We start from the raw sequence: 22,888 nt of genomic DNA, 5'->3' as shown, positions 1-22,888 counted from the left end.
TAACAATAGGTCTGCATTGCTGAGTATCCACTACTTAATGCAGATATGGACCAAGATATTTCTATAATTGCTTTTTAAAATTATTCAAATTTATGAACATCCAAATGCTAAAAAGACAAATATAAAGACCATTTATTTTAATAAATGTCTATTTTAATGTTTTTCACAATAGAATAAATGCCTCTCTTGATGACTGCAGGTACGTAAGGCTGTTTGGTAGTATTCAGAACCACCACAGGAATGGTTGTCTTCCTGATTGGTGTGTAGTCTTCAGTAATTATAAGGAATTACTTGTCTGGAACTGCTGTCAAACCAGCAGGACTGCATTTATGCATCCATCATTTTCAGGATTGTTGGTAACCTGGGCATATTTTCCTGAGGAAAAAATGGGAAAAGGAGGGATATTAATGCTGATAAAAATTAACTTTGCCCAAAATATTCTTAATCACCACTTTGAAGAATGAAAAAAAATTATAGTAGGATCAATGAGATTTTTACAAATCACTCAAATGAGTTCTGAAAACAATTCTTATATACTGTTTTTATATTTTTTTACAAGTGGCGTTCAGTTCCATTCTGTTAGTAAGTTGTATTAACAAGCCCTTGTGGATTGACCTGAGCATTGTTGCTTTTCCACATACTTTTTTACTGGAAAATGCAACAAATTTTAATTTTCAAATCAATTTAACCTATTTTATTTTTAAAATTTTTTATTTTTATTATTTTTTTTTAGATATATATATATATATTTATTTATTTATTTATTTATTTGACAGAGAGAGAGATCACAAGTAGAGAGGCAGGCAGAGAGAGAGAGAGAGAGGGAAGCAGGCCCCCCGCCGAGCAGAGAGCCCGATGCGGGACTCGATCCCAGGACCCTGAGATCATGACCTGAGCCGAAGGCAGCGGCTTAACCCACTGAGCCACCCAGGCGCCCTATTTTTAAAATTTTTTAAAAAGGTTTTATTTAGGGGCACCTGGGTGGCTCAGTGGGTTAAGCCTCTGCCTTCGGCTCGGGTTATGATCCCAGGGTCCTGGGATCGAGCCCCATATGGGCTCTCTGCTCAGTGGGGAGCCTGCTTCCCTTCCTCTCTCTCTCTCTCTGCCTGCCTCTCTGCCTACTTGTGATCTCTGTCAAATAAATAAATAAAATCTTCAAAAAAAAAAGATTTTATTTATTTGACAGAGATCACAAATACAGAGGCAGGCAGAGAGAAGGGGAAGCAGGCTCCCCACTGAGCAGAGCGCGTGATGTGGGGCTCGGTCCCAGGATCCTGAGATCATGACCTGAGCCAAAGGCAGATGCTTAACCCACTGAGCCACCAAGGCACCCAATTTAACCTATTTTAAAACTGAGATCCGGCAATAGGAAGTATGAGTTAGTGATTCATATGAAGATTCAAGAAATTAGTGTATTCTTCAATTTCAGAGAACATTAAAGTTTAGAAATACCTGGACCCAAAAAGCAGAAAACGAAGAAAATGAGGGAAGAAGAATTAAAATTGCCGCATGACACCTTTTGTTTTTAATTACTACTGAAATAGTGTGGCTATGTATATGCTATGTCTCTCTTCCTCTGCTCATGGTTAACAACTTACTGTATTATCTTTAAGTATTTTTTGGTTATAACTGTAACTCTGCATCTGCTTCCCTCCTGATGCCTTTTTTTTTTTTTTAAAGATTTTATTTATTTATTTGACAGAGATCACAAGTAGGCAGAGAGGCAGGCAGAGAGAGAGGAGGAAGTAGGCTCCCTGCTGAGCAGAGAGCCCAATGCGGGGCTGGATCCCAGGAGCCTGGGATCATGACCTGAGCCGAAGGCAGAGGCTCTAACACACTGAGCCACCCAAGCGCCCCCTCCTAATGCCTTTTAAAGCAGTCTTAAATTCTAACAATAATAGTACACTTGTAACTGAAACCAGTTATCTAAGTTAAAAAGAATCACATTAACAACTTTGTCTACAAAAAATATTCTTCCTAAAGATTTAAATCTGATTTCACACCATTTTAACTCTGCACTGAAATCTGCTGTGTCCTTTCAACTTGCAAATTTCAATTTTAGCATTGTGTAGCAGCAGCCCCATATTCAGAAATTTACTTACCCCAAATAACTTTGCCTCCTTGTGTCACAAGGCCCAACTCGCTCACGTTCACTTCAATTACAGTACCTTTGGTAATAACACCCAAAGTTGTGTATAGTGGGGATGAAGGATTTTTTTTTACACCAAGTATTGGTAGGCAAAAGGTGGCTTTCAATTCAGGATGTGTTACATGGGCCTTTTTGAAACGTAAGCCCTAGTAAGTCAAACACAAAAATGTTATGAGTCTAAATTGTTAACAACAATGAGCAATGATGATCCCTTTTTGCTTTTCTAGTTGTCTTTGAAATAAAAAAAATCCCATGAACAATTTCAAATCTTAAGGCATCAAATTAAAAACTTCTAATTATACCGACTAAAAACCTGATAAATGTGTGAGGGGAAACCCCAAACACACACTGCTGATGTTTTCAGCACGGAGTGTTACCTAGCATCATACTCGGATTTTCCTATTACCTACATTTTCTGAGGATCTGCAAGCATGCCAGGCACTATGATGGAGCATACAAATAGCTTATTTAAGCAGGATAACCTTACAACAACTCCCCTATTTTTTTTTTTTTTTTCATGATAAAGAATGGTAGGTGAAATGACTTGTTACCAGGTTGAATGGTGTGTGGATGGAATTAAACTTAATTCTCCTGATTCCAAGTCTCTGTAGATCTCCGCTTTTTTTTACATGATGAAAAAAGAGGGTGGATTGTTAGCTTTTCATTGATGGTAATACTGGTCATAGACTGGAGACTAGAGAGGTCTGTTATAGAGACTGGAGTCATCTCGTCACCTAGATATGGCCTTTTGGGGGGAAGCACTTCAGAAGCCGCAACACTCTACAGTCTCTTAAGTTTGATATCTGCCTGTAAGGGGGTGGAGGGTAGCGATACAAAAGTTCTTAGTAATGGACTCATTAATGACTTTTGTAATAAACATACAGAGCTGGGAATGCCATCTGACTAATGCACAATGAGATTTATCTGCCAAGCTACCAAAAACCCTAGAACAGTAGGATGACTATATTCTCTCCCTATAGAACTGAGAGTTAAGAAACTATATTTAGAAAATGAGGAAATATGGAATCAAAACAAGGGAGTCCATAATACAATCCAGGGATAGGTGAAGTTTCTGTAAATGAACAGCAAACACTTTAGGTTTTGCAGGCCATACTGTCTCACCTACAACTACTCAAAGTCTACAGAAAAAAACAGCCATATACAATATGTAAATAAAAGAGCATGGCTGTATTCCAACAGAACTTAATTTACAGAAACAGGCTGCTCGACAACATTTTAATCCATCAAAAATTATTCAGGTTGAGAGCAAGGGTAACACTGTCAACTTTCCCCTGTCTGTTTTTCTAAGCAGAATGGATTTCCAGTGAAGAGAGCAATTCAGTGTGTTTTAAAGGGATTCTGCAAAAAATAGTGAAGAGAGCAATTCAGTGTGTTTTAAAGGGATTCTGCAAAAAATACATAGCTGACCCTTGAACACAGGTTTGAACTGCACAGGTCCACTTAGAGGCAGATTTTTTCAATACAGTACAGTACTACAAAATTATTTTCTTTTAGGATTTCCTTAACATTTTCTTTTCTCTCACTTTAAGAATTATAATACACATAACATACAAAATACCTATTTATTGACTGTTTATATTATCAGTAGGGCTTCCAGGCATTAGTAAGCTATTAGTTTAGTTTTTGGGGAAACAGAAGTTCTGTGTGGATTTTGGGCTGTGATCATCCCCAACCTGAGTTGATGAATGGTCAACCAAATATTCAGTTACATTTGGGAAAGGGGAGGAGAATGGTTTTGTCTGTCATGGTTGTCTATAGAAATTAAAGTTCTACTTTTACATTACATTCTTTTTTCAGTGACTACATACTGAATGTTTTCAAAAGCATTAAGATAATTTTCTTACTAAATGTGAATTGCTTCTTGAAAAAAACAGTCCTACTCAAGTTTTCTAACTGTTTTCAAAGAGAACAAGTGTCAATAGATTACTTGCTGAATGAGTAAGGTGACTTCACGTGGAAAACAGGTTCTAAGATGACATATATATAAAAATCAGGATTCACTGACACTGCAGTAAGAATTAGTTTTCATTTCCTGTCTCTCATGAAACCAAAGATAAGATTCTTGATAGGATTAGAATCCTTATCAATAACTTAAGATAGTATCCTTATCAATAACTTAAAAAGCCTAAAAAGGTTTTTCAATCTCTTTTCACACCAATTTTAGGAATTTCAGGTAATTATACTTTATTCTATTTAACACAGCAATTAATATTTAATCCATTCCACTCTTGCAATGGACTTACCATTGGCCTAATGAATCTTTCATATTTAGGTGGTTTTCGAGTAAAGCCATCTCCAACAAAGCAGACTTTAGTGACCATTCTCTTCCATGCTTTCTTCTTTCTTTTTCCTGTTCGAATAACTTTTAATACTTCTGTTTCTCCCTGGGCACGAACTTTGGGTAAAGGAACTTCCCATTTTCCCTAAAAATAGACCATAGTTAAAATTTATCATGTTAGGGGGCGCCTGGGTGGCTCGGTGGGTTGGGCCGCTGCCTTCAGCTCGGGTCATGATCTCAGGGTCCTGGGATCGAGTCCCGCATCGAGCTCTCTGCTTGGCAAGGAACCTGCTTCCCTCTCTCTCTCTCTCTCTGCCTGCCTCTCTGTCTACTTGTGATCTCTCTCTGTCAAATAAATAAATAAAATCTTTAAAAAAAAAATTTATCATGTTAGTAAAAAGCAATGAGAATAAAAATTTAAATATGTTTTAGTTGTACAAAGTAGTGTATTCACTTTTTTCCTAAACCAACAAGATTTTGGCTCCAATGTTTTCTACAAGTCTGTACTGTCTCCTCAAAAACCCCAAATTAATTGGAACTAATTAAGTTTCTTATCACGGATACATTAAATAAAATGGTTTGTGGGGTGCCTGGGTGGCTCAGGTCATGATCCCAGGGTCCTGGGATTGAGCCCCACATCAGGCTCCCTGCTCAGCTGGGAGCCTGCTTCTCTCTCTCCGTCGGCCCTTCCCCTTGCTTGTGGGATAAACTCTAAAATACATAAATAAATCGTTTGCTTATGCTAAAAATCTCAATGACTTTTTATGAATGAAAAATGCTACCTGTAGTAAGGCAGTGATTTCTCAAAACAGTGTATGTGCTTACTACTAAATAGTGAATAGTATAAAAGTGGAAGGCTGTCTCCCTCTTAATTTATCTCGAGTGGACTTTTAGATTTCATTACTAGGACAAAATCATTGTCACATATTTTAACTTCTGCAGAATGAAAATTCTATGAAAAACTGAAGCAGTACAAGGTAGAAAAAAGAATGATTTTATTAAGACAGATTTTAGAAGCAATTCTACCACTCTACAGATAATGACTATAAAGAATGATTTACAACCTCCTGGACTTAAGTCTTTTATCTGTAAAACAAGAAGGGGTTAAGCAGATAACCTCTAAAGTTTCTTCAGGTGCTCAAGTTACACCATTCTAATTTTAGATAGCATACGCCAAAATACAAGCAGCCTGGTTTTTTTTGTTAAAGATTTTATTTGAGACAGAGTGAGTAGGGAAGAGAGAAGCAGATTCCCCACTAAGCAGGGAGCCCGACGTGGGGTTTAAGCCAGGGACTCTGGGACATGATCTGAGCCTAAGGCAGACACTGAACTGACTGAGCCACCTAGGTGCCTCAAACAGTTGTGTTTTTTTAACCCACTGAGCCACCCAGGCGCCCTACAGTTGTTTTTTTAAATCAAAATTGGAGAGTGAACATTTCTGATGCTATCTGGATTTCTGTCAATTTATCCACAGATGTTTAAAAGTAGTATATATACCTTTATCTGTTTTTAGCAGGCTTTAACCTAACTTGATACCAAGTGTAATCTAGTAATATTAAAAAAATGTTAAGTTTTTGTTTAAATCAAATCAGTTAGAGGGTTTTCCCACCATTCTACTTTTTAACTAATTTTAGCAATATAGGGCAGCAAAAACAAGCAGCTGTATCTTTTTCCACAAGAGCACAGCATTAGGAGGTGTCAAGTACAGAAAGCTGTTAAAATACTGAATTTGAGATTCATGCCCTACTAACTTTTTAGATACTTTTTTTACACTAAAGATGTGTGGTATTCTAGTAACTTTTTAAAAACCTGTTAAATGCGAATGTTCTCATGATGAGAAAGTAAATCTTTTATTACTTAAATATTTAATACAAAATGAACTTTACAAAGGCTTTGATATCTAAATAATGGGAATAGTAGCTGGACACCATATTTCCAATTACACTGAAGAAAAAGACATATTAAGTAATTCTCCTAAACAAAAATGAAGATTTCAATTTTTCTTACCGCTTTCTCTTTTCGTTTTTGTTTAATCATATTAGAAAGTACTTTAGCTCGAGATTGTCCCTCCCTGTCCAGTAGATATGCAGGTACTGCTCCCTGTGGAGTCTTTTCATCATTCTTTTGTTTGGTGTTTCTCTTTTCATGCATCTTGATACTACGGAGAAGGAAGAAGATTCAAGATTTCAGTTTTAAAAATTATTACTCAAAAGATGTTAACTGGTTACAATGAAGAACTCATCACTTACGTCTTTTTCATCTGTATTTTCTCAGCATGGCGCTGTTTATGGTAGAGCTTAGCTTTCAGACCAATCATCTTTTTTGCCTTCTTTGAACGTTCATGAGCCTCTCGACCTTCTTTCTTTCTCTTTTTCTCATGGTAATCCAAACGATAGCCATAGCGCTTCCGGTGTAACTCAATATATTCATTTTGTGGCTGTAATGTAAGAAACATTAATTTTAAAGGATGTTGACAGAATTATACTAAATAACTTTCTGAATACTATATAAAGTACAGAAGGCCTTATGTCATCCAAATGTTCACTTGCTTAAGTAACTCTTGTGCTATTAAGCCTATTTACATTATATGAGTTAAATACGTTTTGATCCTGAATGGTATGAGGCATCAGGATTTACATCTGTAATAATCTCAGTGAAAGTTAGTGTTCATTGAAGGGAATTGTCCAAAATCCACTGGACCTCAAAAAGGATGACATCATTCCAGGATCTCTTTTCCTGAGCATGACTAATCTGGTTTTTCAATAACATCATTATTCTTCATACTTTTTATTTTAAAAAAATACAAACTACAGAGTTTTGTAACCACTGCAATAAAAATAGAGACTATTTCCATCACCTCAGAAAATTCCCTTGCATTGCTTTGAAGATAATCCTCCTTTTTCCACCTCCAATCTGTTATCTCTCACTCTGGTTTTCCCTTTATCATTGTGAAGAAGCTTATCGTACCTACAGTATGTAGCCTTTTGCATCTAGCTTCTTTCACTTAGGGCTTTTGAGATTTGTCCAAGTTGTTACATGTGTCAGTACGTCGATCCTTGTTACTGCCAAGTAGTATTCCATGTATGGATATACCCTCATTCATCCTTTGGTTCATGGATATCTGGGGTGTTTCCCGTTTTTAGCAAATAAACCCTGGCACAGAAGTCTTTTCTGTGGCCACATGCCAAACTGTTTTCACAAGGGGCTGTACTATTTTGCATTGCACCAGCAATGTATGAGATCCCTTTTTGCTTTTTCAGTGCCCGTTTTTATTTTATAGGTCACTTTTTTATCTTAAACATGTGGCCACAGTCCATTTGTATTTTAAGACTGCAAACTAAAACAATGATGCAACCTCAACTCTAGCACAGATAACTCCAAATAACAACCAGCTACTATGTATCTGGTGTGGTGGTTTCAACTGCTAGCACAATAAACTTTGCAGAAATCATGAGGAAAGCATGTGGAATGCCATTCCGCAGAAATACAAATGAGAGACATAGTAGAAAGAGAACGGATGTGGCAGTCATATCTGTGCTTTAAGCCGAGATTAATTCATTAATTAATTCATTAGCTGCTTGGCCCGTGGCCGGGCCTGTCTTAAATTTCTTCAGCAATAAAACTAAGTGGCAGCGGAATTTGGCCTACAGTATAGGGTTATCGCTGGGGTCTGGCACTGACAATACACAAACGTGGCTAAGCCAGGAATTTAACAGAGTGAAACCGATCTCGCTCTAAAGCGTGTACTCTGGCAAATACCCCAATCTGTGTCCACCAGATGCATTTTTCCCCCCCTCACCCTCATTCCCTTCGGCAGTACCTCCCTTCCGCCTACCAGCCCTCGCCTCCCGTCCCGGGGCCTCCAGGCCCCACCAACTCTGAAGCCCTGCGATACGAGTGCCCCCAAACTACCTCCTCACCATGGTGACGGCTGCAGAGCCGTGGGGTGCAGCTGTCGGGGCGCAAAGAAGATCTCCGTTTTCGGATCTCCCAGACCCACGAGCTAACTCCACGCACGCCGCGACGGGAAAGAGTCGTAAAACCACGGACTCCGGAGAAAGTGCGACACATTGGTTCCGGACCTCTGTTCTTCACGTTTAGCTGGAAGGGCGGAAGTTGCTCGCAGGCGGCATTTGAGTGTTGCACCGCCGGAACTGGGCGAGTGCGGCAGCTGGAGGAGGTGGGTGTGAAGGGTGTTAAGTTCTCTTCTGGAGTGATCAGGACGTTCACCGAGATAGTGACGCGAGGCCTTTGCGGACTTTGGCACAGCCTGCACCTGCGGCTCTGAACACCCAGCGGGAAAGAGCCGGCCTCCAGGATGCGACCTAGTTCTAGGTGGGTATCGGACCGCGCGGTCCGACCCCCGCCTGCCTGTTACCCTGCGGCGCGTTGGGCACAGTGCCTGGTCTAGGGAGGCAACAGCCCGCTACAGAGAAGGACGAGAGGGTCTCCCGAAGGCCTTAATCATCTTCCTAAGTCTTAGTTCGTAGAGTTGAGGCAGTAAGGTGGGTTTGGTTTTGAGGGTTTTCAAGGCTCCATTTTCTAATGTGGTGTATTTTCTTTAAAACTCTATTTCTAACCAGCGTTTTCAGGTGCAATAAATTACGTAATCTCTTTTCCTACACCACGCTTCCCCCAGGGTTTGCTTCCTACACCTTCTTGATGTTTTTGCTTAAATGTCATTTAAATGTCACTTGCTTAAGTGACTTGGCTTATGGTTACGAACCATTTCCCGGTTCCTGCATAATTCTTTTCTACAGCACGTGTCACCGTAGGAGATGGTAAGAATTTTATTCCTTTTTATTATCTAGTGACTAGGATCAAGACAGTGTAAGTACAAGGATGTCTTTTGCTCACTACTTTTAAGCCATTTACTAGGAGGCAGTGGTAGACACAATAACAATAAATTCTTGTTGAGTAAATGAACTTAATTCTTATACTGGTCCGGCAATGAGATAGATGGAAAGGAAGGTTTAAGAGATTTTAAGTTATTTATCCAAGATCGCAGAAGACTTGGGACTACAGCAAGTCTTCTGTAAACTATTCAGGTCTTTGCCCACTTGACATTTCTATTATATTGAAAAGTTTATGGAAAGTTTTAAAAAGGGGCGCCTGGGTGGCTCAGTGGGTTAAAGCCTCTGCCTTCAGCTCAGGTCATTATCTCAGGGTCCTGGGATCGAGCCCCGCATCGGGCTCTCTGCTCAGCAGGGAGCCTGCTTCCTCCCTCTCTCTGCCTGCCTCTGCCTACTTATGATCTCTCTCTCTCTCTGTTAAATAAATAAATAAAATCTTAAAAAAAAAGTTTTAAAAAGACTTTTTACTGAAGTGTAAGATACACGCAAACAAGGCACATATAAGATAGATGCTTCAGGGGGTTTTCAAACTCTGATACCCTGTAAGCAGCCCGTGAATCAAGAAATTACATAAACCTGCACCCCAGAAGCCTTCCTTAGGCCTCTTTCCAGTCACTCCCAAGTGTAAATACCATCCTGACTTGTAACAAAATGGATTAGTCTTACCCATTTTAAACTAAATAATTGGAATCATACAGCATGAACTCTTTTGTGTTGGTTTCTTTTCCTTAACATTGTGAGATTTATCCTTATTGTTTCCTGTTGTAGTTCTTTCAGCTTATGGAAATTTTTTGTAGGCTTAAGTTGCGAACTCATCAGTGTTGTTTTTTCTTTAATTTATGATTCTCAAAGCCACTCATGCCCTTTTTGCCTTCTGGACCGGGAATAGAAAGTAAGTTCTTAAAGGTTAAGTAGTGGTCACATTTTGATTTGTGTAAAATAGAGGAGACAAGTGGTTGGCTGTTTATCGTTTGTTCTTACTTTCAGCTGTGATTGCAGGCTAAAAATGGCCTAAGCAGATCAATGTCAGCAAAACTTTCTGAGAAAAATTTACTTCCTTTATACCTGGCAGCAGCCAAGTTGGATATCATCACTTCCTTGTTTTATCTACCAAAAGGTTATAGTAGATACCCACTTTTTGCATTTTTGCAGTTAGGAGCATGAAAATGCATTTCTCTGATTGGATGAAAATTTAGATAGTATTTGTTGCTATAGGAGAAACTATAAGTGAAAAGTCAGGAGGATATGAGAGCTGCTTTAAAAGTTGATTGTGTATGGTTAAAAAGTCAAGCTTATTTACATTGAAGAAGAGGAACAGGTATAGTAAGAGCTTTGTAAAAAGTATTATGATTGAAATGTTTGCTATTGTAATATGCAGGAGACAGGCTAGAATTTTTTTTTTAAAGATTTTTATTTATTTATTTGACAGATATCACAAGTAGGCAGAGAGGCAGGCAGAAGGGGGCGGGGAAGCAGGCTCCCCGCTGAGCAGAGAGCCCGATGCGGGGCTCGATCCGAGGACCCCAAGATCATGACCCGAGCGAAAGGCAGAGGCTTAACCCATTGAGCCACCCAGGTGCCTCCAGGCTAGAATTTTTTTTTTTTTTAAAGATTTTATTTATTTATTTGTCAGAGAGAGAGAGGGAGAGAGAGCAAGCACAGGCAGAGAGAATGGCAGGCAGAGGCAGAGGGAGAAGCAGGCTCCCTGATGAGCAAGGAGCCTGATGTGGGACTCGATCCCAGGACACTGGGATCATGACCTGAGCCGAAGGCAGCTGCTTAACCAACTGAGCCACCCAGGCATCCCCAGGCTAGAATTTTTAAAGCTAACATTTTTCTCCAGATTGGAGATCACGTGCTACTCATTTTTATATTCTTAATAACCAGCTGTTGCGCCAATAAATGTTAAATGAACAAGGGAATTGTGCTTTATCGGTACAGTTGACCTAAATTTAAAAGTATCTTTATCTACTTAGGCTGTTTTTTAGCAAGTAAAAGTTAATTTGGTAAACTTTTTTCTGGTTTAAAAAATCAGGTGAAACTTTTAAAAAGCAGGTGAAACTGGGGCGCCTGGGTGGCTCAGTGGGTTAAGCTGCTGCCTGCGGCTCAGGTCATGATCTCAGGGTCCTGGGATCGAGCCCCGCATCGGGCTCTCTGCTCAGCAGGGAGCCTGCTTCCCTTCCTCTCTCTCTACCTGCCTCTCTGCCTGCTTGTGATCTCTCTCTGTCAAATAAATAAATAAAATCTTAAAAAAAAAAAAAAGCAGGTGAAACTGATTTTTTAAATTGAGATAAAATTTATATAACTTCAAATGGTTTGTTTTAGAACTTGTGCTAGAAATAAATTTGTAGTAAAAACAAGTGTTTAGATTGATAACATGAGATCTGTTGAACATAGGAAAAAATCAAAGATGATTTTAAGGTTCAACAGTAATAAACATATTGACCTAATTTATATGTGATATTTTCCTGAAAAACACTGGATTTGACAAAAATGTGAAAAGGAGTTCTAATTTGGGAGAAATTACTAACAAAAACCATCTGCAAACACAGAACAACTTGATGCTTTAGGATCTCCTTTCATATGTTACTTGATTCTCAGCAACATCACCTTCAATTTTGCTTGCATACTGATGTGTTTTATTATTTTTTTTAAAGATTTTATTTATTTGACAAAGAATGAGAAAACAAGCAGGGGGAGTGGCAGGCAGAGGGAGAAGTAGACTCCCCTGTGAGCAGAGAGCCCACATGGGGATAGATCCCAGGACCCTGGGATCATGAAAGTAGAAGCCTAACTGATCCACCCAGGCCTCCCGTGATTTTTGTTTAGTGGTCCATGATTTCTCTCTCTCTCTCTTTTTTAAGATTTTATTTATTTGAGAGACAGAGAGTGAGCGGGAGCAGGGGCGGGAGGAGGAGCAGAGGAAGAGAGAGAAGCAGACTCCCTGCTGAGCAGGGAGCCCTGTGAAGGGCTTTATTCCAGGACCCCCGAGATCATGACCTGAGCCAAAGGCAGATGCTTGACAGACTTAGCCACCCAGGCACCCCCATGATTTCTCTTTTTGTATATTAGGCCTTACAAACATGATACTCTACTGATTCACAAAAAAATAATCATGGATTCTTTTTGTTTATTGGTAATGTAACTTGTTGCCAGTAATGTAGAATGTTACCTGTTTTTCTTCCCCATTATTGCTTTTGTATCATTAGGTGTTAAAACATTTAGTGAAAACTTTATTCTCCAAGGCCTTAGGGAGGTTCGGGCCTTGTAGAATAACTAGCCTCATAGCACCTATAGTAGGCAACTATTTTTGTTGAAAGTCATTGATCCATGGGAAAGAAGAAAAGCCTCTATCCCTGGAGAATCCTAATCAACTTAATAGGTCAAAAAATGACTCACCATTGTCCCGGGCAGTGCTGGTAGAAGATCCCTCCTTTTGGAGAGCTCACAGTAATAGAGCTTGTAAATACCATATTTGTCATGACTAAATACAAGTTCCAAATGTTATGGAAACGTGGGGAAGATAGTATTAAAACTTTCTCGGAAATCAGGAAAAGCTTTCAAGGTGGGGCATGAAGGTGAATGGAAATTGACCAAGAATGGAGTCTTGGGGATTCTAGGATTGCTTTCAGGCAGTGGCAACATTACATACGAAAGTGTGAAGGTGCCAGACTATGATGTTTCTGGGGAATTTTGGCTAGAGCTCCCTGGTATAGAGGGGGGAATGGGAGAGTACAGGCTGTGACTATAGTTGGGGACAGATTTTGTTTTATTAAGAATCTTTAAATGTTTTTGAGTAGGTAAGTGTTGAGAGGAGGTTCTTTATTTGAAGGATATATGTAAATAATGGATTAAAGCAGTATATCCCACTTGAGTGATTTGAGTACTACTTTTTAAGACTGGTCATATCTGAATGTCACCTATGTTATTATTTACTTAATTTTCCTCAAATTCACATTTTAATGTAAAATTTGACTTCTTAAGTATTAGTATATACAAGATGGATTCTGTTGGTTAGTTTTTCTGATATTTAGTAAACTTTTTTTTTTCTTTCTGTAACTTAAAATAATCGTGGTCATTCACTTGGGGAAACAGGATGTTGGAATATGTTTTCAAAATTTAGTCTATAGCATCCCTTCACACTCTTAAAAATGATTTAGAACTCCAAAGAGGTTTTTTTTTTTTTAATGTAGGTTATAATACATACTCAATTATTAGAAATTAAAACTTTAAAATACTTTAATAATTCACTTAAACTTAAATCCACTGAATCTTAATGTATGTAATATAGTGTTATGAGAAATATCTTTTATTTTACAAAAGTAATTTAGTTTGAAGAATATTTTACCTTGCCTTAGAATTTTGCAAGTGTCTTTAATGTTGGGCATAAAGAAAACAGCTGGCATCTACTGTCACCTTCTGTATTTGTTACTATGTATGTATGATCTTTATTTTTGGTTGAACTCTCTGAAGAAAATCCAGCCTCATACACATAGGTCATATAGGTAGTTGGGAAAGGTATTGAGGATTTTAATAGTCTTTACAGAAAATTGTGGATGATCTTAGATGCTCTACCAGGGTGACCAGTAGTAGTTTCTTAGTTGCAATGTGGAATCAAAACCTATTAGGTTTTTTTGTATTTCGTTGGGTAAAATATTTTGTTCTATTTTAGAGTGGATCTAACATGCACGATATTGTAAACTTCCTGAACTTTGACACTGGAAGTGAAAAAGAGGGAATGGATTCAAGATAAATTTAGGAAATAAAATTACAAGGATTTGGTGACTTGCTAAATGAGGGTTAGTGAGGTGTGCCTGGGTGGCTTGTCAGTAAATCAGTCTGCTCTTGATTTCCGTTCAGGTCATGATCTCAGGGTTATGAGATCCGCCCCTGCCCCCACATCAGGCTCCTCACTGAGCATGGAGCCTGCATAAGATTCTGCCTCCCCCTCTCCTACCATCATGCACCCCCACCCGTGCCCCTGTGCTGTCTCTAAAAAAAGAAAATTAAGGGGCTCCTGGGTGGCTCAGTGGGTTGAGCCGCTGCCTTCGGCTCAGGTCATGATCCCAGCTCCTGGGTTCAAGCCCCACATCGGGCTTTCTGCTCAGCAGGGAGCCTGCTTCCTCCTCTCTCTCTGCCTGCCTCTCTGCTTACTTGTGATTTCTCTCTGTCAAATAAATAAATAAAATCTTAAAAAAATTTAAAAAATAAATGAGGGTTAGTGAATGTGGCTGTTTTAAAACACAGATTTAGGAGGAAAAATAATGGATTTTTTTTAAAAGATCTTAGTTTTTAAATAATCTCCTCACCCAGTGTGGAGCTCAAACTTACAACTCTGAGATCAAGAGTTGCACACTCCAATGACTGAGCCAGCCAGATTCCCTAAAATAATGAGTTTTGACATGGTTTCTTATATAAAATGGCACACAGTGTTTCCTTGCTCTCTACCTAGTCTCAGATGCTTCCATGAACTTCTCTTAGCTTTAATAGTGCACTTGGAACATGGTTCATATTCCGTAAATGTTTTTAAACCAAAATTACTTAATTTTTATAATCATAAAAGAGGACTCGCTTTTGTGTATTTTTTTGACATATTTATGGTAGAAAAATCAGAATGTACAGATAAACCACTAAATTACACTATCAATGAGAAATTACCAAGTTAACATGTAGTTGCTTACCTTTCTGTACTAAATTCTGTATAATTACATAAATAACATTGTAATTGCTGTGATATATTTTTATAATCTTAATCTTTTCCCACAATATGTCCATATCTTTAAGAATTAAAACATGTTGAAAAAATAAAGAACATTTTAGCTTGAGAACCAGGTTTCTCATTTTGTCAGAATTTTCACTTTCTGATTGATATGTTGAGTTTTTTGGTAGCTAAAAATACTGTACTTATAAAATGTAATACATTTTTATGATATGTATTACAAATGCCTTACTTTAAATATGTCTTACTGATACATACTACATAAACTTAGTTTTAAATTTTTGTATTTTTCCTTTTCAGAGAATAACGGTTTAGAGGGTCAACATGTTCTCCAACTTGAGGAAGTTTGGAGTAAATCATAAGAAGATATCCATCCTGCACGTTAGTGTAAGCTTTTCTTGTAAAATTAAATATACTTCAGCAACTTTATTTCCTGAAAGGCCTCGTATACTCTTAAACTATTATATCTTTATCTTCATCAGTTTTTCTTAACAGAGAGTGTGGGAGAAACTGTAACCAAGAAGCAGAAGGCTTTATCCCTAGTCTGAAATGCATTTTGCTACTTCAGAATTCCCTGTGCAGTGTTTTGAAGACTATCCATTTGTATATTCCATTTTGAGGTCCTTAGCACCCCAAGGAGTTACACAGGTTTTCTTTGGTCTTTTCATTGCTGATGCTTTCAGACTGCACACCTGTGGCAGGTAGCACTGTCTTTCCCTCGTCATTATGCAGTGGAAATTTAAATAGTTTTGAGACTCTACTCTTGAAATATTTTATTAGGATCATAGTATTGTATTGCCAAAAACTGGGTAAGTAATGCATAGGGAATATAGAATACACAGGCATATGTTCCATGATACCATAAAAGGCAGATGTGGCAGCCCAGAGTTATAACTAAATACACTAAATGTCACAATTCTAAATGTATTGGCAGTCAGTAATGTGTATCTAGTGGTCTGGGGATGGGGAATATTCAACCTCTTAGTGGAAACACTGGGAGAAGATACCTCAGGAATTTTTAAGAATGCCAGTCCTAGTTCTCCCAACTTTCCCTCAGATGTTTTAAAAATTTTCCAGGTGATTCTAATGTGTAGCCACTTTAATAAATTCTGAGTTTCATGACCCCTACCAGTTCTTAGCACCTGTAGAAAATCAAGGAATAGCCAGTGTGAGAGACCTTATTTAACTTTTCTGGCTTTCTGGGAATTTCAGGTCCTGAGTTTCAAACTATAGCTGTCAGAGTCACCTGGAGGTTGGGGCACCTGGGTGGCTTAGTTGGTTGAGCACCAGACTCTAGGTTTCAGCTCAAGTCCTGATCTCAGGGTTGAGAGAGGTCTACGTCAGGCTCTGCACTCAGTGCTGTCTGCTTAGGACTCTCCCTCCCCCCTTCATCCCCCACCTCCACTCAAGAGTGGCTGTTGCTCAAATAAATAAATCTTTAGAATCACCTGGAGTGCTTGTTGAAACTCATATAACACTATATTGATTATACTTCAGTTTAAACCTCCCCCTCCCATAGTTTGTTTATCTCTCCTCTGAGTTTCTGATTCTCTTGTCTGGAATAGGTCCAGAGAATTTGTGTTCCCTCTGTTGCTAATGCTGCAGATCTTAGAGAACCATCTTCTAAGATCAGCTCAAAATAGTTTTATTTTTGTTTTTTCCTATTGTATAATTTTGGGTTGTCACTTTTTAAAGAAACTGGAGTTAATAAATGGAAACTATTTTAAGGAGATTCAAAGTATTTTCTCTGACAAAGTATTATATATTATATATATATAATATACAAAGTATTATATATAAAATACAAAGTATTATGTATATTAAAAGTATTCTAATAAGTCATGCTAAAATAAAATTAATATCAGGTTTCTTTTTCTTCTCACTAGAATATGTGTTGCTCTAAAATAAAAGCAAGTTTAAAAAGATTAAAGCCATATATGCCTCTTGGAAGAAGCTACAGTTCTCTACCAGGTACAAATTTTTATTCTTCTCATTATACTTAAACTGCTTGTTTGCTTTCTCTCATTGGCAAACATTCCTTTATTAAGGGTCTCCATTTTGGAAGTAGTGGGGTAGTTTTACTTCTTGGCCCTTTCCTTGAGATGATTAGGAGTTGGAAGTATTGTGATAGAAGCCAGGAGGGAGTACCAGTAAGCCTGTATTCCTCATCTGCTGGCTCTCCAAATGAGCTAAACAAAGAGAAAGGTTGCTGGCTTTAGTAGCTAGCTCAGAAGTTAAGAGGTGTGTACCTGTAGAGTGCTCTTGCTATAAAATACTGTTTTTCTAGTACGTTTCTGATATTTACACAGAAGTATTTTCTGTCAATGGAGGTTTGTCCAACTAATTTATTTTGGAGATTCTTAAGATTAGTTGGTTAAATATTTATTTGGGGTAATTTGCATTAGGTAAAATGGCTATTAAATGCTTGATGCTTGGAGCGCCTGGGTGGCTCAGTCAGTTGAGCATCTGCCTTCAGCTCTGGTTATGGTCCTGGGATTGAGACCTGGCATCAGGCTCCTTGCTCAACAGAGACCCTGCTTCTCCCTCTCCTTCTGCCTGTTGCTCCCCTTGCTTGTGCTATCTCTTTCTCTCTCTACCAATAAATAAATAAAATATTAAAAAAAAAAAAAACCCGATGCTTGAAGAACTGACAAATTCTGAATGTTCTTCCTGTGTTTGAAGCAAGCAAGCATATGGGAGACTCTTTGAAACTAGTTTCATTATGTGGCTGTTTTCATTATCATCTTTGTCCTGTGAGAATTATGGAGTAAAAATACTGGTAGGATGTGTGACTTGTAATGGCGTGTGAATTTAATGCCCTGCATTATTGATTTGTAGCTGTATTTCTATATATTGTCATGCAAATTTATCTGTAGCCATACAGATGATCTGTAAGTCTTAAAACTGCCATCAGGTTTTCAAAATACAGTAGAACTGTTCTTGATTTATTAGAGAAATATTGCAAAGCTGATTTAAATAATAGGAAGGTAGAGGTTAAAATTATAAATGTAACTGCATTTTTGCTTTAATATTATTAATAAAATATATTGTAAGCATGGAGTAAATTATTATGGGCTCTTTGTACTCCAGAAGTACTACTTGGCCTTTTAGAAGTATTAGCTTGTTTTAGCTCCTGTTCAGTTATACCTCCTAAGCCATCTTTAAAGGTACTTTGTGCTTGGGATTACTGAGGGAAGATAGATTTCAAATTGTATGAGAATTCATTATTATCTGATACGAGGATCACTCTTCACTTTTCAAGCCTTGACAATGCACATTTACAGGGCTGTGTATTTTATTTTTCTTTGATTTAAATGCTGTGGCCATAAGATTATTGTTTTGTTTTGTTTTCAAGATTATTGTTAGAACATTCTAATTCTACAATTCTATTATGTCTATTACAGAATTATAGAAAGTGGCAAAGACTGGGGTAAATTTTTATTTTTCTAAGTCTGTGACCTAGATGTTGATGTTTCAAAACTTTATCTTAGGGGTGCCTGGGTGGTTCAGTTGGTTGAGCGTCTGCCTTCAGCTGAGGTCATGACATGGAGGGAGTCCTGGGATCAAGTCCGGCAATGGACTCTCAGTGGGGAGCCTCCTTCTCCCTCTGCCTGCTGCTCTGCCTACCTGTGCTCAAACAAATAAGTAAAATCTTAAAAAAAAAACCAACTTACATCATCTGTTGCCATTTCTCTACAGATTGCAGGAAAATAATTTTTAAGTAAATCAGAGTTCTTTTTAGCTTGAATTTTACTTTAATTGGAATTACAATATTTGCTTAAAATTGTTTTAACTTTCTTGATTTGCAAATTAAAGGGAAATTTCTTAAACTTTTAAATTGTAACCCTCTTTCCATTAGGTTTAGTTGGAAATGATATCAAATCGCTTCATTCCGTCATCAGTCCTCCCATAGCTAAGTAAGTACTATCACTGATACATTCTTTTCCATACCCTGCTGTAAAAAGCTAAGAGGTTCTGTCATGGACTTAATTTAGCATTGTTAATTTAGCTTTCTGCCCTAGCTAAGTATAAGTAGATGTTGGTATGTATCTTAAAAGAGGTGTGGGTACATATCTAAATGTTATTTTTTCCTGAATTTAATACTAAATGTTTTTAATGTAGCAACAGCACATAGAAATAAGTAAAAGATTCATAAGATTGTAGTTTGCTCTTTTGTTAGCTATTTTGTCAGAATAATGTGTTTTATGTTTCTTTTTCTGGTTTTTCTACCATTATAAAAATTACTGAAATATCGGCTTTGAAATTTGTGTAGCATACATGTTTTAGTTTTACACTTTTATTAATGTCCATCTTATAATACGTGCTTTTTTTCCCCCTACTTTTAAACAGAATCCGTAATATTGGAATTATGGCTCATATTGATGCAGGCAAAACTACCACCACAGAAAGAATATTGTACTATTCTGGATACACAAGATCACTGGGAGGTTAGAATGGATTCCTCCTCTCCCCAACCCCCATTAGCAAAAAGCATCATTGGAAAATATTTTGATTAAGAAGTCAATCTAGAGATCTTGGTATGGCATGGAAGCACTGATGTCTAAACCACAACACAAAGATAAGGTAGTTTGAACACCCACGTAAGAGTCTTCGTAGGTTCAAGTAAACATTTAGATTCACAGGACTATCTTGGGCCACAATTCACCCTGGTCTATTCAGAAGGCTGTTAGAACAGGAACCAAAGCTTCCCAGCACAATGGTAGTTTGTTTCTTCAGTTCTTAAAGCAGTCCACCTAGTGTCTGGGAGCTACCTTCTTTTAGGTACCCAAAAGTGATAGTTTCCTTTAACAAGATTCACAGGAGCCACCCTGGCTTACAATCCTCATGTCCCTTAGGAATGTGTACCTCTTGTTATAGCTCCATGGGCAGTCTTCCACGTTTACCATAACAGACATGCCATAGCTCACTCAGGGAGGCCTAAAGCTGTTAATCTCATCACGTATTTACAGTTTCATAAAGCTCTTCTCAGTTCAGATGTAGCTTACAAATTACAAATTGTTTTTTCTATAATACATGTTGCCTAGCACCATAGTTGACATACTTGTGTTCTCTGGCTTCTAGAAGAAAAGAACAAGAAAGTTAACCAAAGGTAAAATTTTCAGGCAGAAGAAGGAAGGATTTTGTTAATCCCAGTCACAGTAGTAGTACTATTTACCTCAGTTTTGATTTTTAAATTATAATATGTCAAAAACTGTTACTCTTGACCAGTTGTGCACATTTGAATTCCCCATGTAGTTTTTTGGTTTGGTTTGGTTTTTAATTGACAGTGCCATAGCTCTACTCTGGAAATTAAGATTTAGAAAGTATATATATGGCTAATTGTCATATTTTTGTATCATGTATTTTAAAAGTCTACATTTATCTCATACACATTTATGATTGTTGTGTTTCTCTGATGAATCCACTTTTTTTTAATCATTATGAAGTGCCTTTATCTCTGGTGAAATAGTTTGTTTTGAAATTTGAGATTTCAAGGTCAAGAGGTCCCTCTGACCAGAAGTGGAAATGAGTAACTTTTTCAGAAGCTTCACAGAAATTTTGAAATGCGTTATATTGACAACCATTTCTTTAGACCCTTCAAACTGGTTGAGACTTAATAGTATTTATAGAGGAAAAGAACACCCAGGATTAGAATATTTATGGTGACAGTTTCCAAAATGTTTGAACACATGTGTTTCTCATAGAACTATTGCTGTGTAAATGGGGCTAAAACCCCAAAACATGGAACATTATTAGGCTTCCTCTGTTGTGACACAAATATGTTCCTTTTTTTTTTTTTTAAAGTTAACATATAATGTATTATTTGTCTCAGGGGTACAGGCCTATAATTCATCAGTCTTAACATAATACACAATGCTCACCATAGCACATACCCTCCCCAGTGTCTATCACCCAGTCACCCCATCCTTCCTACCCCTCTCCCCTCCAGCAATCCTCAGTTTGTTTCTTGAGATTAAGAGTCTGTTATGGTTTGTTTCCCTCTCTGGTTTCATCTTGTTTCATTTTTTTTCCTCCATTCCCCTATCATCCTCTGTCTTGTTTCTCAAATTCCTCGTATCAGTGAGATCATATGATAATTGTCTTTCTCTGATTGACTTATGTTGCTTAGCATAATTGCCTCTAGTTCATCCATGTCCTTGCAAATGGCAAGATTTTGGTTTTTTGATGGCTGCTTAGTATTCCATTGTGTGTGTGTGTGTGTCTGTACACACCACATCTTCTTTATCCATTTATGTGTTGTTGATGGACATCTAGGCTCTTTCTATAACTTGACTATTGTGAGCATTGATACTATAAGCATTGGGATGCATGTGCCCCTTTGGATCACATTTGTATCCTTGGAGTAAATACCCAGTACTGCAATTGGTGGGTCATAGGGTGGTTCTGTTTTCAACTTTTTGAGGAACCTTCATACTGTTTTCTAGAATGGCTGCACTAGCTTGCATTCCCACCAACAGTGTAGGAGGGTTCCCCTATCTCCGCATCCTCACCAATGCCTTTCATTTTTTGATTTGTTAATTTTAGCCATTCTGACTGGTGTGAGGTGGTATTTCACTGTGGTTTAGATTTGTATTTCCCTGATGCCGAGTGATGTTGAGCACTTTTTCATATGTCTGTTGGCCATCTGGATGTCTTCTTGGAAGAAATGTCTGCTCATGTCCTCTGCCCATTTCTTGATTGGATTTATTTGTTCCTTGGGTGTTGAGTTTGATAAGTTCCTTATAGACTTTATATACTAGCCCTTTATCTGTTATGTCATTTGCAAATATCTTCTCCCATTCTGTCAGTTGTCTTTTGGTTTTGTTGATTGTTTTCTTTGCTGTGCAAAAGCTTTTGATCTTGATGAAGTCCCAGTAGTTCATTTTTGCCCTTGCCTTACTTGCCTTCGGTGATGTTTCTAGGAAGAAGTTACTGCGGCTGAGGTCCAAGAGGTTGCTGCCTGTGTTCTCCTTAAGGATTTTGATGGATTCCTGTCTCACCTTGAAGTCTTTCATCCATTTTGAGTCTGTTGTTGTGTGTGGTGTAAGGAAATGGTCCAGTTTCATTTTTCTGCATGTGGTTAATTTTCCTAACACCATTTGTTGAAGAGACTTGTCTTTTTTCCATTGGACGGTCTTCCCTACTTTGTCAAAGATTAGTTGACCATAGAGTTGAGGCCCCATTTCTGGGTTCTCTATTCTGTTCCATTGATCTCTGTGTCTGTTTTTGTGCCAGTGTAGTACTGTCTTGATGATGACAGCTTTGTAATCGAGCTTGAAGTCTGGAATTGTGATGCCATCAGCTATGGTTTTCATTTTCAACATTTCTCTGGCTATTGGGGGACTTTTCTGTTTCCATATAAATTTTAAGATTCTTTGTTCCATTTCTTTGAAAAAAGTTTATGGTATTTTGATAGGGATTGCATTAAGTGTGTAGATTGCTTTAGGTAGCATAGACATTTTCGCAGTATTTTTTCTTCCAATCCATGAGCATGGAACGTTTTTCCATTTCTTTGTGTCTTCCTCAGTTTCTTTCATGAGTATTCTATAGTTTTCTGAGTACAAATTCTTTGCCTCTTTGGTTAGATTTATTCCTAGGTATCTTATGGTGTTGGGTATAGTTGTCAATGGGATCGACTCCTTAATTTCTCTTTCTTCTGTCTTGTTAGTGGTGTATAGAATACAACTGATTTCTGTGCATTGATTTTATATCTTGACACTTTACTGAATTGCAGTATGAGTTCTAGCAGTTTTGGGGTGGAGTCTAGCAGTTTTGGGTGGGGTTTTCCACATACAGTGTCATATATCTGCAAAGAGTGAGAGTTTGACTTCTTTGCCAATTCAGATGACTTTTATTTCTTTTTGTTG

The 22,888-nt window shown here is 37.8% G+C and overlaps 2 protein-coding genes across 10 annotated transcripts in view; one reads left to right on the top strand and one right to left on the bottom strand.

Moving 5' to 3' along the window:
- Nucleotides 1-131: 131 nt before the first annotated feature.
- On the bottom strand, nt 132-8,538 carry NSA2 (NSA2 ribosome biogenesis factor). The gene is made up of 6 exons (XM_047730478.1): nt 8,369-8,538; nt 6,698-6,885; nt 6,456-6,606; nt 4,414-4,593; nt 2,103-2,295; nt 132-375 (listed from the first exon to the last, which is right to left on the bottom strand). The coding sequence occupies exons 1-6, from the start codon at nt 8,369-8,371 to the stop codon at nt 308-310; spliced, it is 783 nt and encodes a 260-aa protein (XP_047586434.1). The 5' UTR covers nt 8,372-8,538; the 3' UTR covers nt 132-307.
- Nucleotides 8,539-8,643: 105 nt separating this feature from the next.
- Nucleotides 8,644-22,888, top strand: part of GFM2 (GTP dependent ribosome recycling factor mitochondrial 2) — a 77,268-nt gene continuing 63,023 nt past the window's right edge. For 6 of the 9 annotated variants that reach the window (XM_047730465.1, XM_047730466.1, XM_047730464.1 and 3 more), the window contains exons 1-5: nt 8,644-8,783; nt 15,321-15,407; nt 16,907-16,991; nt 18,880-18,937; nt 19,371-19,468. In XM_047730465.1, the coding sequence (XP_047586421.1) occupies nt 15,345-15,407; nt 16,907-16,991; nt 18,880-18,937; nt 19,371-19,468 (304 nt within the window). In that variant the 5' untranslated portion in view covers nt 8,644-8,783; nt 15,321-15,344. The other 3 variants (XM_047730461.1, XM_047730462.1, XM_047730469.1) reach the window with 3 other exon arrangements.

This window comes from Lutra lutra, chromosome 5, assembly GCF_902655055.1.
Source record: "Lutra lutra chromosome 5, mLutLut1.2, whole genome shotgun sequence".
NCBI lineage: Eukaryota > Metazoa > Chordata > Mammalia > Carnivora > Mustelidae > Lutra > Lutra lutra.
This window is presented reverse-complemented; position numbering and strand designations above follow the sequence as displayed.